This window comes from Lithobates pipiens, unplaced genomic scaffold (assembly GCF_037356315.1).
Source record: "Lithobates pipiens isolate NorthernLeopardFrog02 unplaced genomic scaffold, aLitPip1_a1.2 Scaffold_13, whole genome shotgun sequence".
Lineage (NCBI taxonomy): Eukaryota > Metazoa > Chordata > Amphibia > Anura > Ranidae > Lithobates > Lithobates pipiens.
Window position 1 is genome coordinate 319,410,564 of NW_027507718.1, and position 24,967 is coordinate 319,435,530.

General features: G+C 43.8%; 1 protein-coding gene across 1 annotated transcript in view; it reads right to left on the minus strand.

Moving 5' to 3' along the window:
- SLC7A11 (solute carrier family 7 member 11) overlaps positions 1-24,967 on the minus strand; it is a 430,028-nt gene that overhangs the window by 262,061 nt on the left and 143,000 nt on the right. Inside the window, exon 4 of the mRNA XM_077476913.1 lies at positions 10,391-10,516. Within this exon, the coding sequence (XP_077333039.1) occupies positions 10,391-10,516 (126 nt within the window). The remainder of the gene's footprint in view (positions 1-10,390; positions 10,517-24,967) is intronic.

Genomic DNA, 24,967 nt, shown 5'->3' on the forward strand with positions numbered 1-24,967 from the left:
GCACAATTGTCAGTTAACCACTTGCAGACCGGACCATTTTGCTGGTCAAAGACCAGACCACTTTTTGCGATTCGGCACTGCGTCCCTTTAACTGACAATTGCGCGGTCGTGCGACGTGGCTCCCAAACAAAATTGACGTCCTTTTTTTCCCACAAATAGAGCTTTCTTTTGGTGGTATTTGATCACCTCTGCGATTTTTATTTTTTGCGCTATAAACAAAAATAGAGCGACAATTTTGAAAAAAAACGCATTATTTTTTACTTTTTGTTATAATAAATATCCCCCAAAAATATATAAAAACACATTTTTTTCCCTCAGTTTAGGCCGATACGTATTCTTCTACATATTTTTGGTAAAAAAAATCGCAATAAGCGATTATTGATTGGTTTGCGCAAAAGTTATAGCGTTTACAAAATAGGGATAGTTTTATAGCATTTTTATTAATAATTTTTTATTATTTTTTTTTTTACTAGTAATGGCGGCGATCTGCGATTTTTATTGTGACTGCGATATTGTGGGGGACCCATCGGACATTTTTGACACATTTTTGGGACCATTGTCATTTATACAGTAATCACTGCTATATAAATGCAGTGATTCCTGTGTAAATGACACTGGCAGTGAAAGGGTTAACCAGTGGGTGGCAGTGTAGGGGTTAAGTGTTCCTAGGGGTGTGTTACTAACTGTGGGGGGGTTGGGCTTTCATTTAGTGTACACTGATCTCTGCTCCAATCACATGGAGCAGAGATCAGCGTCACTAGTTGCTAGGCAGAATGGAGAAATGTTGTTTATACAGCATTTCCTCCATTCGGCCGCTCCGTGAGACGATCGCGGGGATGCCCGCGGCGATCGAGTCCGCGGGTCCCGCGGCTGGACTCACGGGGGTCCCGACCAGCGCGGGAGCGCGCCGCCGGCGGCGCGCTCCCGATGGCAGGGCGGCATCGAATATTGGACGTACCTGTACACCAATATGCCTGCCCGTGCCATTCTGTCGACGTACATCGTCGTGCGCTGGTCGGGAAGTGGTTAAAGTGACGCAGTGCTGTATCGCAAAATATAGCCTGGCTATTAGGGGGTAAATCCTTCTGGAGCTGAAGTGGTTAATAGGCTATGGAATACAGGCACACTGTGTTGTCCTGTAACCCCAAGAAGAAATGCGCGGTCAAATGGCAGAGCTTTTTTAACCTTGTAAAAATGGTAAGAAAGAATATTTCTGAAATGAAGGAAAAAATGTTACGGTGCCTGCATTACCTGTATTAGAAGGTCTATATCATAGTATGTTCAAAACCATAAGCTATGTTGGAATAGAGGTGAGATGGAAAATTTGGAATGTAAGGCAGACGGCTTACTGACATATTTTGTTAGTGTTTGTACCATGAAAAAGTAGGTATTACTGTGGCTTTATGTGAAAACTATGAACAGTTTCCATTTCTTTTTAAATGTCTTTGAATATTGGTTTCCAGTTAAACAAAATTTAATCAGAGAGTGTATTATAGTGACAGGGGATACATCTGTAGGCTCCCAAGCATGTCACTAACCTTGCCAAGGCTGGGCTATTTTTCATTGTAATGTATCACACTCATATATTATCAAATAGCAAAATACTGCCAAGAATTTCTAACACTCATTAACACAGTGTTGTACGTGTTTTCCTTTGACATTTGCACATGTTGCTCAGGCACACAGATGTCTACAGTAATAACATCTGTGAGAAACTTTTTTATAACACATTTTGTATTCATGAGTTTTATGTTTATCATTCTAAATCTGCTTAATGCTGTCCATGGTCATTTCTTGCTGGCTTATATTTGTTTCAACTTACTTGGCACCTATTATGTTAGTGGTAGCCAGGCCAGTCCTCTGGGTCTTGTTCAGCACTGAAGTTCAACTGTGCAGATGAATTTACATTTGAACTAGGTAACAACTTTCCACAAATTTGCGAGAAAAAAAAATTGCCACAAACACACACTTAAAGTAAATACTAATTTCAAAATTCTGTGTTATTTATGGAGAATGGTACAGTTAAATAAAGAACAATATAAATATTCATGTACACTGTTTTTTCTTAGTGAGTCTGTATCCTTTGGCATTCAGAATTTACCTATAATCACAGTCAAAGTTTATTGAGCTTTAAGCCTCATGCACACAAGCATGCATCTGGCATTTTTTTTTTTAACACCTCTGAATTCAGATGTTAGCTGACCATACACATTCAGGCATATAACTTTGGTGCTTGTGCTTGTTCAGTGAAGTAAAAAATAAAAGAAAATCCCCAAACTCATGTTCTTGGAGTTCTTGTTCATTGTACAGTACACTTCCACTACAGATACTAAAGATAGTTCTCCCTCACTAATGCAGAGGCCACCAGCACATATAGAGCACAGTCCAGGCGGGCATACTGTCAGGAAAAACAGTCTAGGGGATGTATTTTTTTTAAATTTAATTTGTAAATAACCTGGATGGGGCATAGGGTGGTATGGGATAATCCAGGACCACTAACAGGAACAAGAGGACCCACTTCTCTAAGTTGCAAACTTAGAAACATAGAAACTTAGAAACGGTTCTTCTGCTCAACTCAGAAGACCATCTTCCTGTGAAAGGCTAGTAGAGGTCAGAGGTATGTACTCTTCAAGAGGGAAACTATTTCACCCAGCTTTCAGGGACAGTTCTCCTACAAGAAATCAGGAGACTAACACCCTGTTTCCCCAAAAATAAGACCTAGCGTGATTGTCTGTTATGGCTGCAATATAAGTCCTACCCCCCAAATAAGCCCTAGTTAAAGCGGTCCTGCACACACTTATTTTATTTTATGTTATGCAGGTAGGTTAATTGGCTTCTATCCAAAATTGGCCCTAGTATATGAATGGACACCTTGGATTGTGGGCTCCTTGAGGGTAGGGACCGATGTGAGTGTGCAATGTACAGGGATAGGAACAATTGTAGACACTCACTCAGGTTGAACTGGATGGACTGGTGTCCTTATTCAACCTTACTAACTATGTAACTATGTCCTATTTTCGGGGGGAAACAGGGCATATATGTACCTCTCAGTAGAGGAACTAGATAGCTCAGATTTTTTCCACAAAACTGGGGGGGGGGGGGGGGGCTGCTCAGTATGTACCCCTCAGGAGAGGATCTACGAGGCCCAGTAATTCTAATGGTACACAGTCACTAGGATCTTGCAACAAAGCTGTACTCAAGAGATAGCTGTACCTATTCAGCTTTCTTCAGGTGTCTTCCATTGAGGTTATGTGGACTGGATCCTTAGCTGAAGTTTCAGGGTGTCGGATATCCTCTCAGACGTAGGCCTCCCAGCCATGTCAAAGCCAGGACCTCAACAGCAACTGGAAACAGCAGAATGCCTGGAGGTTGGGGGATAGCCACCCTCACCCCCCATTCTAAAGAGGTGGAATCCCTTGAACAGAAAGTCACTACTGTTCTACAGCTCAGACTATTTACGGGTTTCTCAGCTACCTTCTGGGCAAACCTTTCCAAGAATAGGCTGCAGCACCATAAATATTTATGCTGCCCCCATGTTTCAAAACGTTCTATAAGGCAGAGGAGAGCAAACAAACCTGCAGCCTGTAAAATTCCAAAACAGACAAAATAAGTCACTCACTGCTCCACCGATTACAGAGGAACCAAAATGACTAAATTTGCCCAACAACCTAGCAACCTAACTAGGACGGTGCTACATGTATTTGCACTTATTGTACATAAATGCACATAATGCATGTAAATGCATTCTAGTGGCTAGAATAAATGAATATTCTAGCCAGTAGAATACCTTTATGCACATACATTTCCAAACACCATATTCCTGTAAACATACATAAATGACTGCTAAAACAAGCATTTTTTATGCGTTTTTTTGTTGTTGTGTTTTTGTTTTTTTAGCCTTAGTTGATCGCAAATGTAGTCTTCTACTTCACTGTGGGTTAGAAGCCTGAGAAACTGTTCTTTTTGACATCAAACACTGATATCAGTTAAATATTTACATTACAATACTGTAAGGTCATATCAGTAGAGCCACACAAGTTTTGATCACAATGCAGCATTTGACTGCAGAAAAACATGGCTGTGCTTAAAATGCCAAAATACACACAAAGCCCAAATCCACATTTTATATTTTAGATTAGGGTGGGGAAGGGTTAGCAACTGTCAGTTTTTTTTCTCTTTTTTTTGTCAACAAAAAGCTTAAATCTATTATTTATATTTTGAATAGAGTAGAGAATGGTCAGCAACTTCCATTTGTCAATCTTGTCCAGGGGAAGGAAATAGTAGAAACTCTCCCCATTAAGGGCACAGACAGAATTAAAACTTGATAGGAAGGAATCCTTCTCCACTTTTTTAAAGTGTGTGTCAAGCCAAAAATGTTTTTTTCTAGATTTGAATAGTGTAGGCATGTATTTGAACCCCTTTTTACTGGTATTGGAGCTCAATTACAGAGATTTATCCTGTCCTGCTGACAGTATTTTTACTTGACAGGAAGTGAGATAAAATTCACAAAAAACAGAAAATAAACAAAACGAGTGTTGCATGCATTAAAAGTAAAATTACATTTTTTTTTCTATCCCAACCATAATTTCTTAGACTGCTGTGGTACATAATACTATTACAAATGTTTGTTACCCACATACAGGAAGCTCTGTTCTTGTATGTGATTTATAAGCAACTTACTTTATTTGCATAGCTGTACTTCTTTGATATACAACAGCTTTCATTCTGTTAAACACACATAGCTTATACATCTTTTAGTATGATTGATTGATTGATATGAGTATTCGATATATTTTATTATGTTTATATATATATATATATATATATATATATATATATATATATATATATATATATATATATATCTACAGTTTGTTTAAAAAATTATATACAGTGCTTTGAAAAAGTCTTCATACTCCTTGTAATTTTCCACATTTCGTCATGTTACAACCAACAACACAAATGTATTTTATTGGTATTTTATGTGACAGACCAACACAGGAAGGAAGGAAAATGATAAATGGTTTTCAATTTTTTTACAAATAAATATGTGAAAAGTGTGGCGTGTATTTGTATTCAGCCCCCCAAGTCAATGCTTTGTAGAATCACCTTTCCCTGCAATTACAGCTGCAAGTCATTTTGGGGATGTCTCTACCAGCTTTTCACATCTAGAGAGTGACATTTTTGTCCATTCTTCTTTGCAAAATAGTGTAAGCTGTCAGATTGGATGGACAGCATCTGTCAACAGTAATTTTCAAGTCTTGGATTTAGGTCTGGTCTTTGACTGGGCCATTCTAACACTTGAAAATGCTTTGATCCGCTCATTCCATTGTAGCTCTGGCTGTATGTTTAGGGCCATTGTCCTGTTGGAAGATGAACCTCTGTCCCAGCCGCAAGTCTTTTGTCAACTCTAAGCCCCTGTACACACGGTCGGAGATTTTGACAACCAAATCCGTCGGATTTTGTCTGTCGGATTTTGTCCGTCGGATCTTGTCCAAAACGGTTGCATACACACGGTCGGACTAAGTTGTCGAAAAATCCGATCATTCAGAACGTGATGACATAATTTCGTTACGATGGGACTACGTTCAGGCTAGTAGCCAATAGCTTTGATGTAGGAATTTGATCTGAGCATGCGTGGCACTTGGTCCGATCAATATTCTCTACACATGATCGGAGTATGTCCGATAGAACCAGTCGGTCGGAAAATATTTCCAACAAGTTGGAAAATTGGGTCCGACGGATATTCCGACGGAATCAGTCCGATGCATACCACACACAGTCAGATTATCCGTCAACGCGGTCCGATAGGACACATTCTCCGACCGTGTGTACAAGGGCTTACAAGTTTTCTTCTAAGATTGCCCTGTATTTGGCTCTATCCATCTTCCCATTAACTCCGACCAAGTTTTCCTGTCCCTACTTAGGAAAAGCATCCCCACGACATGATACTGCCACCAACATGTTTGACGGTGGGGATAGTGTGTTCAGGGTGATGTGTATTGTTAGTTTTCCACCACACATAGCATTTTGCTTTTAGAGCAAAATGTCAGTTTTGGTCTCATCTGACCAGAGCACCTTCTTCCACTTGTTTGCTGTGTCCCCCACATGGTTTCTCACAAACTGCAAAAGGGACTTCTTATGGCTTTCCTTCAACAGTGGCTTTCTTCTTTTTACTCTTCCATAAAGGCCAGATTTGTGGCATGCACGACTAATAGTTGTCCTGTGGACAGATTCTCCCACCTGAGCTGTGGATCTCGGTAGCTCCTCCAGAGTTACCTCTTGGTTTCTTCTCTGATTAATGCTCTCCTTGCTCGGCCTTTCAGTTTAGGTGGACGGCCATGTCTTGGTAGGTTTGTAGTTGTGCCATTCTCTTTCCATTTTCAGATGATTGATTGAAAAGTGCTCTGTGAGATGTTCAAAGCATGGGATTTTTTTTTATAACCTAACCCTGCTTTAAACTTACCCACAACTTGTTCCTTGGCCTCCATGATGCTGTTTGTTCACTAATGTTCTCTAACAAACCTCAGAGGGCTTCACAGAACAGCTGTATTTATACTAAGATTAAATTACACACAGATGGACTCTATTTACTAATTAGGTGGCTTTTGTAGGTAATTGGTTCCACTAGATTTTAGTTAGGGGAATCAGAGTAAAGGGGGATGAATACAAAGGCCCACCACACTTTTCCGATATTTGTTAAAAAAATTGATAAAAATTGATAATTTTCCTTCCACTTTTTTGGTTGTAACATGACAAATTGTGGAAAATTTCAAGGGGTAGGAATACTTTTTCAAGGCATTGTATTTTTATTATACAGTATTCTCTATTTATTTATGGACAATATGTTCTTATTAGGATCAATAACACGTTTTTTTTTGGCCCAAACCACTTTGGCTGTTTCTATGTAACTGTATTACAAACAATAAAAATTACTTTGGACTCTTTTCATTGGCCGTGGTTTACCCTTCACATACACTGCTAAACAAAAGCATTTTATATTTCTGTATTGCTGTTGAAGAGTTCCCCCTCACGTCCTGTATAGTGAAATAGTTTCAGCAGGACAGGCGGTGGGAGTATATCTCCCTTACTGCCTAAAAAGCAGTAAATAACTTACAGACATTCTAGCCTTAACCCAATGTATCCAAAACTAAGAATACAATGTTTTACTTGGGCACACACTTTAACCTCTTGCTAACCATGTAACCCATATATGCGTCAGCAAGAAATGTGGACTTTAACCACTTAAGCCCCGGCCCAATTTGCAGCGAAAGGACCAGGCCCCTTTTTGTGATTCGGCACTGCGTCGCTTGAAACTGACAATTGCACGGTCATGCGACATGGCTCCCAAACAAAATTGGGGTCCTTTTTTTCCCACAAATACAGCTTTCTTTTGGTGGTATTTGATCACCTCTGCGGTTTTTATTTTTTGCGCTATGAAACAAAATACAGTGACAATTTTGAAAAAAATTCTATATTTTTTACTTTTTGCTATAATAAATATCCACAAAAAATATATAAAAAAATTTTTTTTCCTCAGTTTAGGCTGATACATATTTTTCTACATATTTTTTGTAAACTAAAATCACAATTAGCGATTATTGATTGGTTTGCGCAAAAGTTATAGCATTTACAAAATATGGGATAGTTTTATAGCATTTTTATTAATATATTTTTTTACTAGTAATGGCGTCGATCAGCGATTTTTATTGTGACTGCTACATTATGGTGGACACATCGGACATTTTTGACACATTTTTGGGACCATTGTCATTTATACAGCAATCAGTGCTATTTAAATGCACTGATTCCTGTGTAAATGACACTGGCAGTGAAGGAGTTAACCACTAGGGGGCGAGGGGGGTTATGTGTGACGTGTGTGTTTTTTTTACTGTTGTGGGCGTAGCTTGGCATGTGACATCACTGATCGTCTTTCCCAATAACAGGGAACAGACGATCAGTGACAGCCACAGTAGGAAGCACGGGGAGAGGTTTGTTTACACAGACCTCTCCTCGTTCTTCAGCTCTGTGACCTGATTGTGGGACGCCAGTGGCGATCGGGTCCACGGGTCCCACGGCCACGGTCACGGAGAACAGGTACGCGATTGTGCCCAGCCATGCCATTCTGCCGACTTAAATGTGCAGGAGGCGAAGTGAAACAATAAAAGTGAAATATTAATTTACATTTTGTACCTGGGGGGTGTCTATAGTACACAAGTGGCACATTTTTCCCGTATTTAGAACAGTCCCTGGACAAAATTACATTTCTAAAGGAAAAAAAAAGTAATTTAACAGTACTCATGGCGATAATGAATTGTCAGTCCCGGCAATACAGATAAAAGAAGTCATTGAAAAAACTGCATTACCAGGCCCTTTGGGTCTGGTATGAATATTAAGGGGAACCCCAAACCAAAATTTAAAGAAAAATTGCGTGGGGGTCCCCCCAAATTCCATACCAGGCCCTTCAGATCTGGTATGGATTTTAAGGGGAACGCTGTACCAAAATAAAATGGCGTGGGGTCCCCCGAAAAATCCATACCAGACCCTTATCTGAGCACGCAACCTGGCAGGCCATGGGAAAAGGGGGGGCAAGAGAGTACCCCTCTCCTGAACCGTACCAGGCCACATGCCCTCAACATGGGAGGGTGCTTTGGGGTAGCCCCCCAAAGCACCTTGTCCCCATGTTGATGGGGACAAGGGCCTCATCCCCACAACCCTTGCCCGGTGGTTGTGGAGGTCTATGGGCTGGGGCTTATCGGAATCTGGAAGCCCCCTTTAACAAGGGGAACCCCAGAACCCGGTCCCCTCATGTGAAATGGTAACAGGGTACAAATGTACCCCTACCATTTCACAAAAAAAAGTGTCAAAATGACAAGACACAGCTTGGGACAAGTCCTTTATTAAAAAATAAAAAAGTAAAAATGTAAAAGTAAAAGTAAAAATGTCCCATGAAGTCCATTTGTCTTCTCTTGCTCCGCTGATGGGCCGAAAAAGAAAAAGAAAACAAAGCCGTGACCGACCCGTCTCCATTGGAGAGGCCCGCCATATGACGCATATTCGCTTTGACAGTTCTTATATAACTGAGGGCGGGGCCACACGGTGATGTTCCCGGGTGGCCCTGCCCCCCTCTGGTGCACAGGGACTTCCCCGTGGCTTTCTCGGGGCATCAGAGGGGGGCTGCGCAAATGCGGTGTGACAGAAAGTATTGCAACGACCGCCATTTTATTCTCTTGGGTGTTAGAAAAAATATATATAATGTTTAGGGGTTCTAAGTAATTTTCTAGCAAAAAAATGTTTCTAAGGCCGCGTACACACGGGCGGATTGTCTGCCCAACTAAGTTCGGCAGACAATCCGACAGACAGTCCGTTCAAAATTTGCATGAACGGACTTGACCACACACGATGAGCAGACAGTCCGCTGAAAGCGTGCGTGATGACGTGTACAGCACGTACGACGGGACTAGAAAAACGACGTCCTATACACTGCAATGCAACCTTCGGCCGTGTAAACCCTTTCTGAGCATGCACCATACTTAGTCCGTCCAACTTGCCTACACACGAGCGGACTGTCCGCTGAAACCAAGTTTGGACGGACAAAAACAAGTTTGAACGGACTGTCTTACGGAAATTCCGTAAGACTTTGTTCGTCAGACTGTCCGCTGAAAAAGTCCGCTGAAGCCCACACACGAGCGGATTGTCCGCTGAAACACTGTTCAGCGGACTAAGTTGGACAGACAATCCGCCCGTGTGTACGCGGCCTAACTTGTAAACAACAAATCTCAGAAAGGGGCTCGGTTCTTAAGTGGTTAAGCATTATTAAAATCACTGCTCCTGAAAAAATTGCCTTTTTAAAAACTTTTTGTTTGCATTAATACATGTCCCCTGGGGAAGGACCCAGGTCCCGTACCCTTTTTTATGGCAATAACTTGCATATACGCCTTTAAAATGAGCACTTTTGGTTTTTCACGTTAGTGTCCCATAGACTTTAACAGTGTTCCGCGGCTTTTCGAATTTGCAGCGAACACCGCATAATGTTTGCTGTTCGGTGAACAGGCGAACACCCAATGTTCGAGTTCAACTTACGTTCAAACCCAAACATGTGCTCTCTACACCTGTTTTTTTTTTAACAAATTTGCCCCCCCCGTAATTTACTGGACTTTTATTTGCCCACAGGACAATCACATATTGGTTATCAGATACTTATTATCATATCATTCCAAAGACTGCTTGTACCACAATCCCTTCACTTTTCTAGGTATCAGAAGATCAGAAAGGCTGAAAACATTTTCATAAAAATTCCCATTGAGTTAAAAATAAAATGTACAGTATATATCAGGTTTTATCACAAGATAATACATGCAATAATAGATACAAAAATATTAGCCCTTACCTTTAATTAACTGCATAACACCAGGGACTATAATTATCAGAATTGCTGCAAGCTTGCAAAAGGTCAAGAAAATCTGAATTCGAGCGCTCCAGCTAACACTCATACTGTTCAGGACCATCACGACAGCTGTATAGCCGAGAAAAGGGAGAGTCAGAGATTAAAGGTGGAGAAACATTTTTAGCATTTTATATTACAGTAAGTGTAATCTGTGTACACGGATACAATTTTATTACTCTACCATATCAGTCTACTGACTAATTAATTATACTTTCAGAAAGAAAGAAAAACAGATAAAAAAAAAATTGATAAATAAAATATGGTAAATTAACATTGACATACTGTATACACATGATGTTCCATATGTGTCTATGTTCCTAATTATTTAATGTATTTAACACTGTTATTAATTAGCTTATGTTGTCTTACCTTTCATGTGAATTAATCTAATGTAAGTATATGTGTAGGCTGCGAAAAATGCGTCGTTATGAAATTTCTAATCATAACACTGCTTTTTGTCTATTAAAGCACAAGAACTTTACAGTTAAAGCGCTAAAGGTGAGATAATTACTCGCTAGTTACTCAGACACACAAACAGATTACTAAAATCCTGAATTCACTGAAATAGAAAGTTTTAAATGTAAAAAAGTAAAACAAGTTGGCAATGTATGTAATTGTTAAAGCATTGCTTGTGACATATAGACCCCTTTCACACTGGGGCATTTTTCAGGCGTTTTTCAGGCGCTTTAGCGTTAAAAAAAGCGCATGTAAAGCGCTTGAAAGAAGCCTCATCTGCAATCCCAATGTGAAAGCCCAAGTGCTTTAAGAGCCCTTTCACAATGTCGGCGCCCGAAAAACAATCGTAAAGCGCCGCTTAAACTAGCATCGCTTTACCAGCGTTTTTCAAGCGCTATTGGGGCACTTTTAACCCCTGCTAATGGCCAAATAAAGGGTTGAAAGCGTCCACAAAGCGCTACTGCCAAAATCGCTTTTCAGGCGCTTTTCGGGTATTTTGCAGGTGCTTCCCATTGATTTCAATGGGAAGGGGCACTTTAGGAGTGGTGTATTCACCGCTCCAAAAGCGCTGCAAAGAAGCTGCTTGCAGGACTTTTTTTGACGCCCTGCCAGCGCAGCGCCTCAGTGTGAAAGCACTCAGGCTTTTACATTGGGATTGCAGTTGTGGCTTCTTTCAGGCGCTTTACAGGTGCTTTTTTTAAAGCTAAAGCACCTGAAAAATGCCCCAGTGTGAAAGGGATCTCAGTGTGAAAGCACTTGGGCTTTCACATTGGGATTGCAGATGAGGCTTCTTTCAAGCGCTTTACAGGAGCTTTTTTTAACGTTAAAGCGCCTGAAAAACGCCTGAAAAATGCCCCAGTGTTAAAGGGGTCATAGAGAATATCATGATCAGCTCTCACTTCGAAAATATGTTTGTTGCAGGGGAAACATCTCCAAAGGGACCAGATCCCAATTAGGATCTGGATGAATGTATGGTACTATATGGAAAATATGGTAAAATAATGATTTTGCCAGAAATGTAGTAAGCTGCTCATAGGCTGTAGTGAGCTCACAGAGCTGCCTAAGGCCGCGTACACACGGGCGGACTGTTCGCCCAACCTTGTCCGCTGAACAGTGTTTGGGCGGACAGTCCGCTCGTGTGTGGGCTTTCAGCGGACAGTTTCAGCGGACAGTTTGATGGACAAAGTCTTTCGGAAATTCCGAAAAACTGTCCGCTGAAACTGTGTTTGAGCGAACAGTCCGCCCGTGTGTAGGCTACTTTCGAAATGAGCAAACTGTTCCCGCTCGGAGGAAAGTCCGCTCATTTGGAGCGCGTGTGAAGGTAGGCGGGGCCCGCGACGGAGATGTCGCGGGCTCCGCCGCCTGGAATGGGCTTAAAGGGGAACCCCAACGCCGAAAAAAATCGGTGTGGGGTTTCCCCCAAAGTCCACAACAGACCCTTGTCCGAGCACGCTACCCGGCCGGCCAGGAAAGGGGGGCGAGCGAGCGCGCCCCCCTCCTGAGCCGTACCAGGCCGCGTGCCCTCAACATGGGGGGGTGCCTTGGGGAAGGGGGGGCCGCGCGGCCCCCCCACCCCAAAGCACCTTGTCCCCATGTTGATGAGGACAAGGGCCTCTTCCCGACAACCCTGGCCGTTGGTTGTCGGGGTCTGCGGGCGGGGGGCTTATCGGAATCCGGGAGCCCCCTTTAAGAAGGGGGCCCCCGGATACCGGCCCCCCACCCTATGTGAATGAGTATGGGGTACAATGTACCCCTACCCATTCACCTGTGAAATAAAGTACAAAAAAAACACAACACAGAGAAAAAATATTTTATTGCACAGCTCCGGGGGTCTTCCGTCTTCGGGGGTCTTCTCGCCGGACTCCTCCGCTATCTTCGTGTAGCTCTTTTACTAGCGGAGGAGCCCGGCTTTCTTCCTCCCCGCCGCCGGCCTCTTCTCCCGACTTCGGGGGTCTTGTCCCCCTCTTCGGTTCTTCTGCCGGGCCACCGCGCCTTCTTGTAGCTCTTTTGCAGGCGGTGGCCCGGTCTTCTGTCGCCGCTGCCTTCCGTTCTTCTGTCGCCGCCTTCGGTTCTTCTGCCGGGCCACCGCGCCTTCTTGTAGCTCTTTTACAGGCGGTGGCCCGGTCTTCTGTCGCCGCTGTCGCCGTCGCCGCCTTCCGTTCTTCTTCTTCTTCTTGTTCTTCTTCTTCTTCCCCAGGAGATGTTGACACGTCGCTCTCTCCGGCCGGAATGCCAGAGCCGCGCTGTGCGGTCACTTATATAGTGACAATGGGGCGGTGTCACATGGTATATGTCACATGGGTTGGTCACATGGGTTGATGTCACATGGGGACTATGACATCGTAAGGGGGCGGGGTCACCATGTGACCAACCCATGTGACATATACCATGTGACACCGCCCCATTGTCACTATATAAGTGACCGCACAGCGCGGCTCTGGCATTCCGGCCGGAGAGAGCGACGTGTCAACATCTCCTGGGGAAGAAGAAGAAGAACAAGAAGAAGAAGAAGAACGGAAGGCGGCGACGGCGACAGCGACAGCGGCGACAGAAGACCGGGCCACCGCCTGTAAAAGAGCTACAAGAAGGCGCGGTGGCCCGGCAGAAGAACCGAAGGCGGCGACAGAAGAACGGAAGGCAGCGGCGACAGAAGACCGGGCCACCGCCTGCAAAAGAGCTACAAGAAGGCGCGGTGGCCCGGCAGAAGAACCGAAGAGGGGGACAAGACCCCCGAAGTCGGGAGAAGAGGCCGGCGGCGGGGAGGAAGAAAGCCGGGCTCCTCCGCTAGTAAAAGAGCTACACGAAGATAGCGGAGGAGTCCGGCGAGAAGACCCCCGAAGACGGAAGACCCCCGGAGCTGTGCAATAAAATATTTTTTCTCTGTGTTGTGTTTTTTTTTGTACTTTATTTCACAGGTGAATGGGTAGGGGTACATTGTACCCCATACTCATTCACATAGGGTGGGGGGCCGGTATCCGGGGGCCCCCTTCTTAAAGGGGGCTCCCGGATTCCGATAAGCCCCCCGCCCGCAGACCCCGACAACCAACGGCCAGGGTTGTCGGGAAGAGGCCCTTGTCCTCATCAACATGGGGACAAGGTGCTTTGGGGTGGGGGGGCCGCGCGGCCCCCCCTTCCCCAAGGCACCCCCCCATGTTGAGGGCACGCGGCCTGGTACGGCTCAGGAGGGGGGGCGCGCTCGCTCGCCCCCCTTTCCTGGCCGGCCGGGTAGCGTGCTCGGACAAGGGTCTGTTGTGGACTTTGGGGGGACCCCACGCCGATTTTTTTCGGCGTTGGGGTTCCCCTTTAAGTCCATTCCAGGCGGCGGAGCCCGCGACGTCTCCTTCGCGGGCCCCGCCTACCTGTACACGCGCTCGAAATGGGCGGATTTGCCTCCGCCTTACGTGGGCGAGTCCGTTCATTTCAAAAGTTGAGCGAACTGTTTGGCAAACAGTTCGCTGAAACAGTCCGCTCAAAAAGTGCCGTGTGTGGCCATGTCCGTCCATGCTAATTTTGAGCGGACTGTTTGCCGAAACTGTTTGACAAACAAAGTTGGGCGAACAGTCCGCCCGTGTGTACGCGGCCTTAGTTTTGCTGCTGCAAATCTCAATGTTATCAGCATTCCTGGGCTCTCCTCTGTTGAACTACTGAACACCCCTCCCTCTCTTAATCACCATAAAAATGCAGGTGATGTGATGTACTCCATTGTAGGTTAACTAAAGAGTTGACAACACTGTAAGGGCTTTGTTTTTATCACTTTATGTAAGCTCGGGTTTAATTACATTTCTGACACAACCAGTAGATATTTTTCTGTACTCACAGTGCTTTAAAGAGAAAACCCTTTGGGAAATGTACACTATATTACCAAAAGTATTGGGATACCTGTACACCTGAACACCTTTAGAGTGAATTAGAATGGAGACTGTGAACTTTGGTGGTTGGCTGTCGGGGTGGAGGGAATCCCCACCCTTTTTTTTCCTCTCTCTCTTACCCCTGTACATGGCCCTCCTGTAACTTATCTTCCCTTCCTCTGTCTTCCGTTCCTTTCTGATCAGGACCGGAGTCTGTCCAAATTCTTTCCGCTCTCTTTTCCTGTTTCCCTATGCACTTTATTCTTCTACTAGCTGTATTTCCTACCTATATTTACGGAAAAAATTATTGGATCTCAGCAGTCTGCGGAAGCTTTCTTTATGGGGATTTTAGCAGCTGTGCTCGGTCCCTGTAGGGGTCGGCAAGTAAGACGGTTGTTTCTGTAAAACTCTCCCTTTGTCTATATGAATGTTGTGGTACCAGCAAAGTTCCTTATTATATACAAGTATAAGTTTGTCAAAAGCTGTATGTGGTTTCTTATTGATGTATGTTGATCGATCTGCTGTGTTCAATAAAATCCTTTTAAATTAAAGAAAAAAAAAGAATGGAGACTGCGAGCCAGGCCTTCCTGACCAACATCTGTGCCTTACAAATGCGCTTCTAGAAAAATGGTCAAAAATTCCAAAATACACACTCCTAAACCTTGTGGACAGCCTTCCCAGAAGAGTTGAAGCTGTTATAGCTGCAAAGGGTCAGCCAACTCTATATTGAACCCTACGGACTAAGACTGGGATGCCATTAAAGTTCAAGTGCGTGTAAAGGCAGACGCCCTAATACTTTTGTTAATATAGTGTATTTGATACAAATTTATGCTCTAAGGACTGTAAAAATAGGAGCTACAACACTCACAAAAGGTATTAGTAAAAACAATATGAATATAGGGCACTAAACAAAAAAGTTGTTTTAATTAAACAATTAAATCAAATGTTTTAAATAAGTATGTCCCAAGTTACTGTAAATCCTCCCAAAGGGGACCCCAATCTTTAAAATCATAAAGAAAGCATCAACCCAATTTCAAATTATAGTATTCCATTTATACTTCTCAATTAAACATATTCTCTTTAAGGCAGGCATCCTAGCGATGAGTGTTACTCAGTGCATATTGCACAGCAACATTCAAGTGCAGCGCTTAGCCCCTAAGGAGCCGCTGGACGGGTCCCCTGTTCCTGTGCCCACTACTCTGCCAATAGTATCACACACTCTGACACACCCAGATGAGTGGGGAATATTTATTGCAGATTTATATGCATTACCCAGGTAGCAAAAGAGATATGAAAAACAGCAATGATACAGCAAACAGTTGAACTATATATCGCATGTATTGCAAAAAGTGAACAGTAAATAAAAAATAACAGTAAAAACAAAGCAGTGGTTTTAGAGGGAAACTTCCCCTAAACCCTATATTGCAGCACTCTTAACTTAAGAGAATTGCACCACTCTGGGTGCTTTACTTGGTGCCCACTGGATGCTTTACTTCAAGCCCTGTGCAAGTTTGTGTTTTTTTCCAGCACGGGGATGCACAGGTGTTGCATACATCCCTATGCTGGCATCCCATTCATTTCTATTGAGTCACTGTGTCCTAATATGGCATGCAGGTGAGTGTGGGTACACTTACCCACATATTAATATTAGAACACAGTGGCTGCATTCACACGGCCGTGTGTCCCAATAGAAATGGCAGGAAAACTCGGACACGCAGGGGGTCTGCAGTAAAGCACCCCATGTGAAAGGACCCTAACAGTTCAGCAGTCTGTAATATATCATTTATTCTGCCACCAGCTCATTGGAGCCTGACTATTATATTTAAGTGCTCAGGATAATGTCCCTTTAAGATAACAGAACCACAAACCCTCCTGCGCAACAAGTGAGTTACCAGGTGGACTAAAACTTCATGCTGGAAAATGCTTCCAACCTTGCTGCCCTCAAGGATAGGGAAGTTGGATAGGGAAGTTCTGGTCAAAAAAACAAGAAGAAAAAGAGGACACACTAGTCATTGTCCTTTAAAAGTATTTTTTTGTAAAATGGGAAGCTGGATGAGATAACACTGCTAGGCTCTGAGGAATAAGGTATCCCTTCGAAACGCGTCAGTTAGCAGTGGCTCTTGATGTCTCCTGTGTACCATCTGGAGTCTGTTTGTCAGTCTACTAATTTTCATCATCTGGAGATCGTTTGTATTTGCGAACCTTTTACCATATGTTTGTGAGTAGTATGTTCACTTTATTTTTAATAAAAAATACTTTTAAAGGATAATGCACAAGGCTGGTGCGCCCTCTTTTTCTTCTTCTTGTTTTAATGTCCCTTTAAGGACTGATGATGATGCTGATTTTGTTCCCTGTAAGATCTGATAAAGATGCAGGCTCCATGATATTTGAAAGTAACAAAGTTGTCAAAGTTTAATGTGGAATTGGCCAGCAGCCTCTGACAAACTTGTGTGTTAATATGTGATCTCCCTCTATATACTAGGTGAAACCCAAACAGTTTGTGTCTGCTGTGTCCTTCCCCACTTGATCAGGCAGCAAACTCTACCAACATTCACAGCACTTTCTGATGTCCCAGAATGTCTGTCTCTGTGGGGCTGATTTACTAAAACTGGAGAGTGCAAAATCTGGTGCAGCTGTGCATGGTAGCCAATCAGCTTCTAACTTAAGCTTGTTCAATTAAGCTTTGACAAAAAAAAAAAAAATGGAAGCAGATTGGCTACCATGCACAGCTACACCAAATTTTGCACTCTCCAGTTTTAGTAACTCAACCCCTGTGCCTCTCTCCCTCTCAGGTGCAGTCCTCTCAGAACAGCAAGAAAAAATGACTCTCCTTTTTGCCCCAGTGCTTTGTGGGCTTTGCAGTTTATTTGTTCCAGCTCCCCAAGCCAACTCAATCTGTCAGAACTAAACCTACCACAATCCTCATAGTCCACATCTTGTGTGCCTTCCTATTGGGTAGAGGAGCCCTCAAAAATTCCACTCACCCGCTCGCATTTTGCAAGTGGATTTTGAGGGCTGGTGAGAAGGGCTGCCTGGGACCTGGGGGGGGGAGGGAGCCGGTGGCTCCCCTCTCTTCTCCTCCACAGGTAGGCTGCATGGTGGGCACAGGCTCCATTAGACACAGGCTGCATGGTGAGCACAGACTGCATGGTGGGCACTGGCTGCATGAGACGCAGGCTGAATTGGACACAGGCTGCATGGGACACAGGTTGCATGGTAGGCACAGGCTGCATTGCACATAAGCTGCATGGTGGGCATAGGATACATGGAACACAGGCTGGATGGTGGGCACAGGTAGCATGGTGGGCACAGGGTACATGGGACATAGGCTGAATGGTGGGCACAGGCTGCATTGTGGGCACAGGCTGCATGGGACACAGGCTGCATGGTGGGCCCAGGCTGCATTGTGGGCACAGGCTGCATTGTGGGCACAGGCTGCATTGGACACAGGCTGCATGGGACACAGGCTGCATGGGACACAGGCTGCATGGTGGGCACAGGCTGCATGGTGGGCACAGGCTGCATGGTGGGCACAGGCTGCATGGTGGGCACAGGCTGCATTGGACATAGGCTGTATGGTGGGCATAGGCTGCATTGGACACAGGATGAATGGTGGGCACATGCTTCATTGTGGGCACAGGCTGCATGGGACACTGGCTGCATGGGACACAGGCTGCATGGTAGGCACAGGCTGCATTGTGGGCACAGGCTGCATTGGACACAGGCTGCATGGGACACAGGCTACATGGTGGGCACAGGCTGCATGGGACACAGGCTGCATGGTGGACACAGGCTGCATGGGACATAGGCTGCATGGTGGGCATAGGCTGCATTGGACACAGGCTGAATGGTGGGCACAGGCTGCATTGTGGGCACAGGCTGCATGGGACACTGGCTGCATTGGACACAGGCTGCGTGGGCACAGGCCGCATGGGACACAGGCTGCATGGTGGGCACAGGCTGCATTGTAGGCACAGGCTGCATTGTAGGCACAGGCTGCATTGGACACATGCTGCATGGGACACAGGCTGCATGGGACACAGGCTGCATGGTAGGCACAGGCTGCATGGGACAAATGCTGCATGGGACACATGCTGCATGGGACACATGCTGCATGGTGGGCACAGGCTGCATTTGACATAGGCTGCATGGTGGGCATAGGCTGCATTAGACACAGGCTGAATGGTGGGCACAGGCTGCATTGTGGGCACAGGCTGCATTGTGGGCACAGGCTGCATGGGACACAGGCTGCATGGTAGGTACAGGCTGCATTGTGGGCACAGGCTGCATGGTAGGCACAGGCTGCATTGTGGGCACAGGCTGCATTGGACACAGGCTGCATGGGACATAGGCTGCATGGTGGGCACAGGCCGCATGGGACACAGGCTGCATGGTGGGCACAGGCTGCATTGTAGGCACAGGCTGCATTGGACACATGCTGCATGGGACACAGGCTGCATGGGACACAGGCTGCATGGTAGGCACAGGCTGCATGGGGCACATGCTGCATGGGACACATGCTGCATGGTGGGCACAGGCTGCATGGGACACTGGCTGCATTGGACACAGGCTGCGTGGGCACAGGCCGCATGGGACACAGGCTGCATGGTGGGCACAGGCTGCATTGTAGGCACAGGCTGCATTGTAGGCACAGGCTGCATTGGACACATGCTGCATGGGACACAGGCTGCATGGGACACAGGCTGCATGGTAGGCACAGGCTGCATGGGACAAATGCTGCATGGGACACATGCTGCATGGGACACATGCTGCATGGTGGGCACAGGCTGCATTTGACATAGGCTGCATGGTGGGCATAGGCTGCATTAGACACAGGCTGAATGGTGGGCACAGGCTGCATTGTGGGCACAGGCTGCATGGGACACATGCTGCATGGGACACATGCTGCATGGTGGGCACAGGCTGCATTTGACATAGGCTGCATGGTGGGCATAGGCTGCATTAGACACAGGCTGAATGGTGGGCACAGGCTGCATTGTGGGCACAGGCTGCATTGTGGGCACAGGCTGCATGGGACACAGGCTGCATGGTAGGTACAGGCTGCATTGTGGGCACAGGCTGCATGGTAGGCACAGGCTGCATTGTGGGCACAGGCTGCATTGGACACAGGCTGCATGGGACACAGGCTGCATGGGTCACCGGCTGCATGGTGGGCACAGGCTGCATGGGACACATGCTGCATGGTGGGCACAGGCTGCATTGGACATAGGCTGCATGGTGAGCATAGGCTGCATTGGACACAGTCTGAATGGTGGGCACAGGCTGCATTGTGGGCACAGGCTGCATGGGACACTGGCTGCATTGGACACAGGCTGCATGGGACACAGGCTGCATGGGACACAGGCTGCATGGTGGGCACAGGCTGCATGGGACACAGGCTGCATGGGACACAGGCTGCATGGTGGGCACAGGCTGCATGGGACACAGGCTGCATGGTGGGCACAGGCTGCATTGATGGGCACAGGGTGTATTGGTGGGTATGGGCAGGCTGCATAGGTGGACATGGATAAAATTGTTTATATTTTTATAACTTCATTCAGCATAAAACATTTAAGATGAGATAATTTATGAGGGCAGGTTTAGGGGTGGGATTAGGTGTTGGGGCATGGTAGGGGTTGGGCGGGGCAACTGCTGGCGAGTAACCCTTGAGGTCTGGCTAGTAGCTCAGGACATTAAATTTTGAGCCCTGGGGTAGAGGGTAGGCACAATAATGGCTGTACTTAGCTCCACAATAATTAGTCCCTTGCTGTAGCTGTGCCTGTGTAAATTTCTCATTAGCTGCCAAACACAGAATCCTTTTCAGTACAGCAGACTGGTGTACACAAGTAATAATTCATGTTAATTGCACTTTTGCTATTGGTCTGCAATAATGAAGTTCGATCAATTGAACTGCATCATACCCTATCTTGACAACACATTCTTGTTCACATATAGCAGCATTTTATACATTGGGGGTTATTTACTAAAGGCAAATCCACTTTGTATTAAAAGTGCAAAGTGCACTTGAAATTGCACTGAAAGTGCATTTGAAGTGCAGTTGCTGTAGATCCAAGGGGGACATGCAAGGAAAATAAAAAAACAGCATTTTAGCTTGCACATGATTGGATGATAAAATCAGCAGAGCTTCCCCTCATTTCAGATCTATCCCTCAGATTTACAGCGACTGCACTTCCAAGTACACTTTGCACTTGTAGTTTGCACTTGTAGTGCAAAGTGGATTTTCCTTTAATAAATAACCCCCACAGTGTCATTCCATTGCCTCTTGTGGCGGCTATGCTGTGGAAAAGCTTCTGAAAATACCCGACTACAGAATAATGTTTGCTTTATGTGCTTATTTCATAGCTGATTAGTTACTATAGGCAGCAAAGAAGCTGTTCCAACATTTTCAGTCTTTATCATCTGGTGATATTCTGTAGCTTTAAAATAAATTTTTGTCACTCTTGTTTGTAACTTGGTATGACCATTTCAGCTTTGTAAACGACTCACTAATTAAATCCCATGCTTGTCTGTATATAATTACTGTACATGATTTCTTCAAACCAAGAGTTATATAATTACAACTTATTGTAATAAGAGTTTGAAAATGATTATGCATGCCATAAATGACTCATTTTCAATTTTAATTACACAGCTCTCTTTCCGGCTTATTTCATTCCACATATTAGAAGCACTATATAGTAAACCCTGCACTTACGTGTTTTGGATCAGCACTTTATCATTCTTAATGCTGTATGGGTAAAAGCTGCATAATTGAGATCTATTTTTTTTTTTTTGGTAAACAATATAATTTTTATTGAATTGTATTGAACAAGTGACAGAAATTACAGTATGTATAAAAACAAATATAGTTATGCCCCATACACACAATCAGAAAATCGTATGGAAAATACTGCCAAATTGCACGATTTTCTTTTAATCAGTACAGCTATCGTTCGAAAATGCAATACAGATACATTACAACACATGACATCACTTCCGAATTTTATTTCTGTCGTACGGGAATTTTTGTGACTTTAGTAAATTCATCGGATTCGAGATTAGCGTGCAAAAAAAAACAAAAAAACAGACGATCATTTGTCCAATAATCTCATTGTGTGTTTGGGGCATTAGGAATAGAGGTGGAGGAGATCATCCAGGGGTCAAATCAACTGAATTCTTTAGTTTCTATTATTATACCATTATTATTATTATACAGGTTTTATATAGCGCCAACAGTTTGCGCAGCGCTTTACAACATGAAGGCAGGCAGTACAGTTGCATTACAATTTGGTACAAGAGGAATAGAGGGCCCAGCTCATTAGAGCTTACAATCTAAAAAGTATTAGTATTGTAGATTCTAAAGTTCACTGGTCTTTCAGCTTCAAAAACAAAAAACATATTTCTACATACTGTATCTACCAGCACCCATCAACTTGTCTGAGCTATGTTTACTGAATACTAGCCCATACTTTATCCAAAAATAAAGAAAAGTAATTGGCTTTAGAGAAGTTAAACAGGGACCTGCCACTTATCTTCAACTAGCAAGATTAGATAAAGTAGTTTTAATGTCAAAGAAGGTATTTACTGTGGCAAGGAGGCCGCTCTGCGCCAGATCACATACCTAGTACATTATCTGACACTTTCGGGTTTGGGGCGTGCGTGCACACGCACCGGGGAGATCCACTTCCACTGTGATTTTACACAGTGGGAGCCCAGCAGCGGGTCCTGTGGGCTCGATGTCCACCGGGACCCGCCGATTACACAGACAGAACCTGCCACTTATCTTCAACTAGCAACATTAGATAAAGTGGTTTTAAAGTCAAAAGGGTATTTACTGTGGAAGGTCTCTGTGCCAGATCACATACTTAGTACATTATGTGACACTTTTGGGTCTGGGATATGAGCGCATGTCCCGCTACTGCTATGATTCTACACAGCGGGAGCCCAGCAGTGGGTACTACAGACTCGATGTCCACCAGGACCTGCCGATTACACAGACAGAACGACAATCTGCCTATGTAAACAAGGCAGATTGTCATTCTGTGAGAAGGGAAGGCACAGATCCTGTGTTTGGCCCGTCTCACACATGCTGTTCATTTGTTAGCTTTTCTTCCATCCGTTGAAGGATGAAAAACGGACATCAATGCATCTCTATGGAAAAACTAAAATGGATGATCATACATTTACATCAACTTACATTCGCATTCGTCATCATCTGTTTTTTTCTAAAACTTATCAAAGCTCTATTTTTCTCCTGTTAAAAAAACAGATCGGACAAAAAACAAACTTAAAATTGACAAATGGTCAATTTTTCATTCATTTTTGCATTGGTAGCTGATGTAAAAAAAAAACTGATAAACTGATGAGCACTGATGAAAAACGGATGAAAAATGTTTGAAAAACTTATGAGCACTGATGGAAACCTGATGAAAAATGGAGGCATACTCAATTTTTACATGACTGAACTGATGAAATGAATGGTCCACATGTGTGAAAGGGGCCTTTCTGCTAAGCAGGAAAACAGATCTTTGCCTTGCCCTATTCAAAGCACCTCCCCCACTGTGAGTAAGCCCAACCCAGGCATACATGTAACCTTTTGATCTCCCTTAATGTTAACCCCTTCCCTGCCAGTGTCATTAGTACAGTGACATGCAGATTTTTTTTATCAATGATCACTGTATTGGTGTCACTGGTCCCCATAAAGTGTCAAAAGTGTCAGTTAGGTGTTTGATTTGTCCAGTCCCGCTAGCTATAAGCCGCTAATCACTGCCATTACTAGTAAAAATAAAAAAATATATATTTTTTGTGCAAACCAATCAATATTAGCGTATTGGGATTTATTTATTTTTTAACAAAAACATGTAGCAGAATACATTTTGGCCTAAATTGATGAACAAATTTGATTTTTTTACATTTTTTATTGGATATGTTTTATAGCAGAAAGTAAAAAAATATTGTTTTTCTTTTCAAAATTGTCAGTCTTTTTTGTTTATATCGTAAAAAATAAAAACCGCAGAGGTGATCAAATACCATCATAAGAAAGCTTTATTTGTGGGAAAAGGGGACAAAAATGTTATTTGTGTACAGCATCTCACAACCGTGAGAGCACAGTGCCATATAGCAAAAAATTGCCTGGTCAGGAAGGAGGGGTAAACATTCCAGAGCTGAAGTGGTTAAGGTAAAAAGCCTTCCAGCTGCTGTTGCACACCCTCCCCCCAAATACTTACTCACGTTCTTTATTGATCCAGCTATATCCCCATATAAGGTCTTTTCTTCTTATCCCTGTTCTCACAAATTTGGCTCCCGCTGCTCTCAGTCAAAGCCTGTGAGGCAGGAGCAGGAGTAGGGGCCAAGCAGCGCTTTTTGTGTGTCACATGTTCTCCAATAGGAAGTGCTTTTCTATAGTGACACACAGTGAAAAGGAGGAGCCAAAAGTTACTGCTGGAACCTCATTAGAGGAGGACTGAAGCTGCTCTGTGCAATACCCCAACTATAACATCTTTTTTAGTTACATATAAAAAAAATACCTTACAACCTCTTTAAATCCACTGTAAAAAAAAAGAAAAAAAAAAAGATTTTATATATACATATATATATATATATATATATATATATATATATATATATATATATATATATATATATATATATTAGTTTTTAAATTATCCCTAGTGCTCAAATAATTTGATTATCCTTTATTCTGTAAGAAATATTCTTGCAGCATTAAAAAATAATTATAAATTGCTTGCCTAGAGAATAAAGTGGAAGCTAGAAAAATACAGTTAGTATTTCATTTGCACAGGTCGCCTCACTCAGAGAAAAATGTTATGAAGACTGGGTGCTCTGCTCCTTGCTCTGTTAGACTGTACCTGTGACCTTTTAAATATGGATTAACAATATCTTGCTTAAGCTGCATTATAAGACCCATGCTCTGATATAAAACATTAAGTTTCTTTTCTCTTTACTTCCGTTTTGCCATCAGCTCAGCGAGATTAGATCAAATTGTGCCTTGCTCCTGTGTAAAGGATACTGGAGATATTAGAAGGTCAAGGACCGCTAGTAATGTTGTGCTGTGGTCATTTTGATCCTAGATGTCATATCTTGCCTATAGCAAAGCTATTTTGTAATAAAAAGAGGAATGTAACTGTGAAACATAGCCTGTCTTTGAGCAAAGTTGTAAGTCAATAGTTATTTGCTGTTTTTCACCTAGCACTAT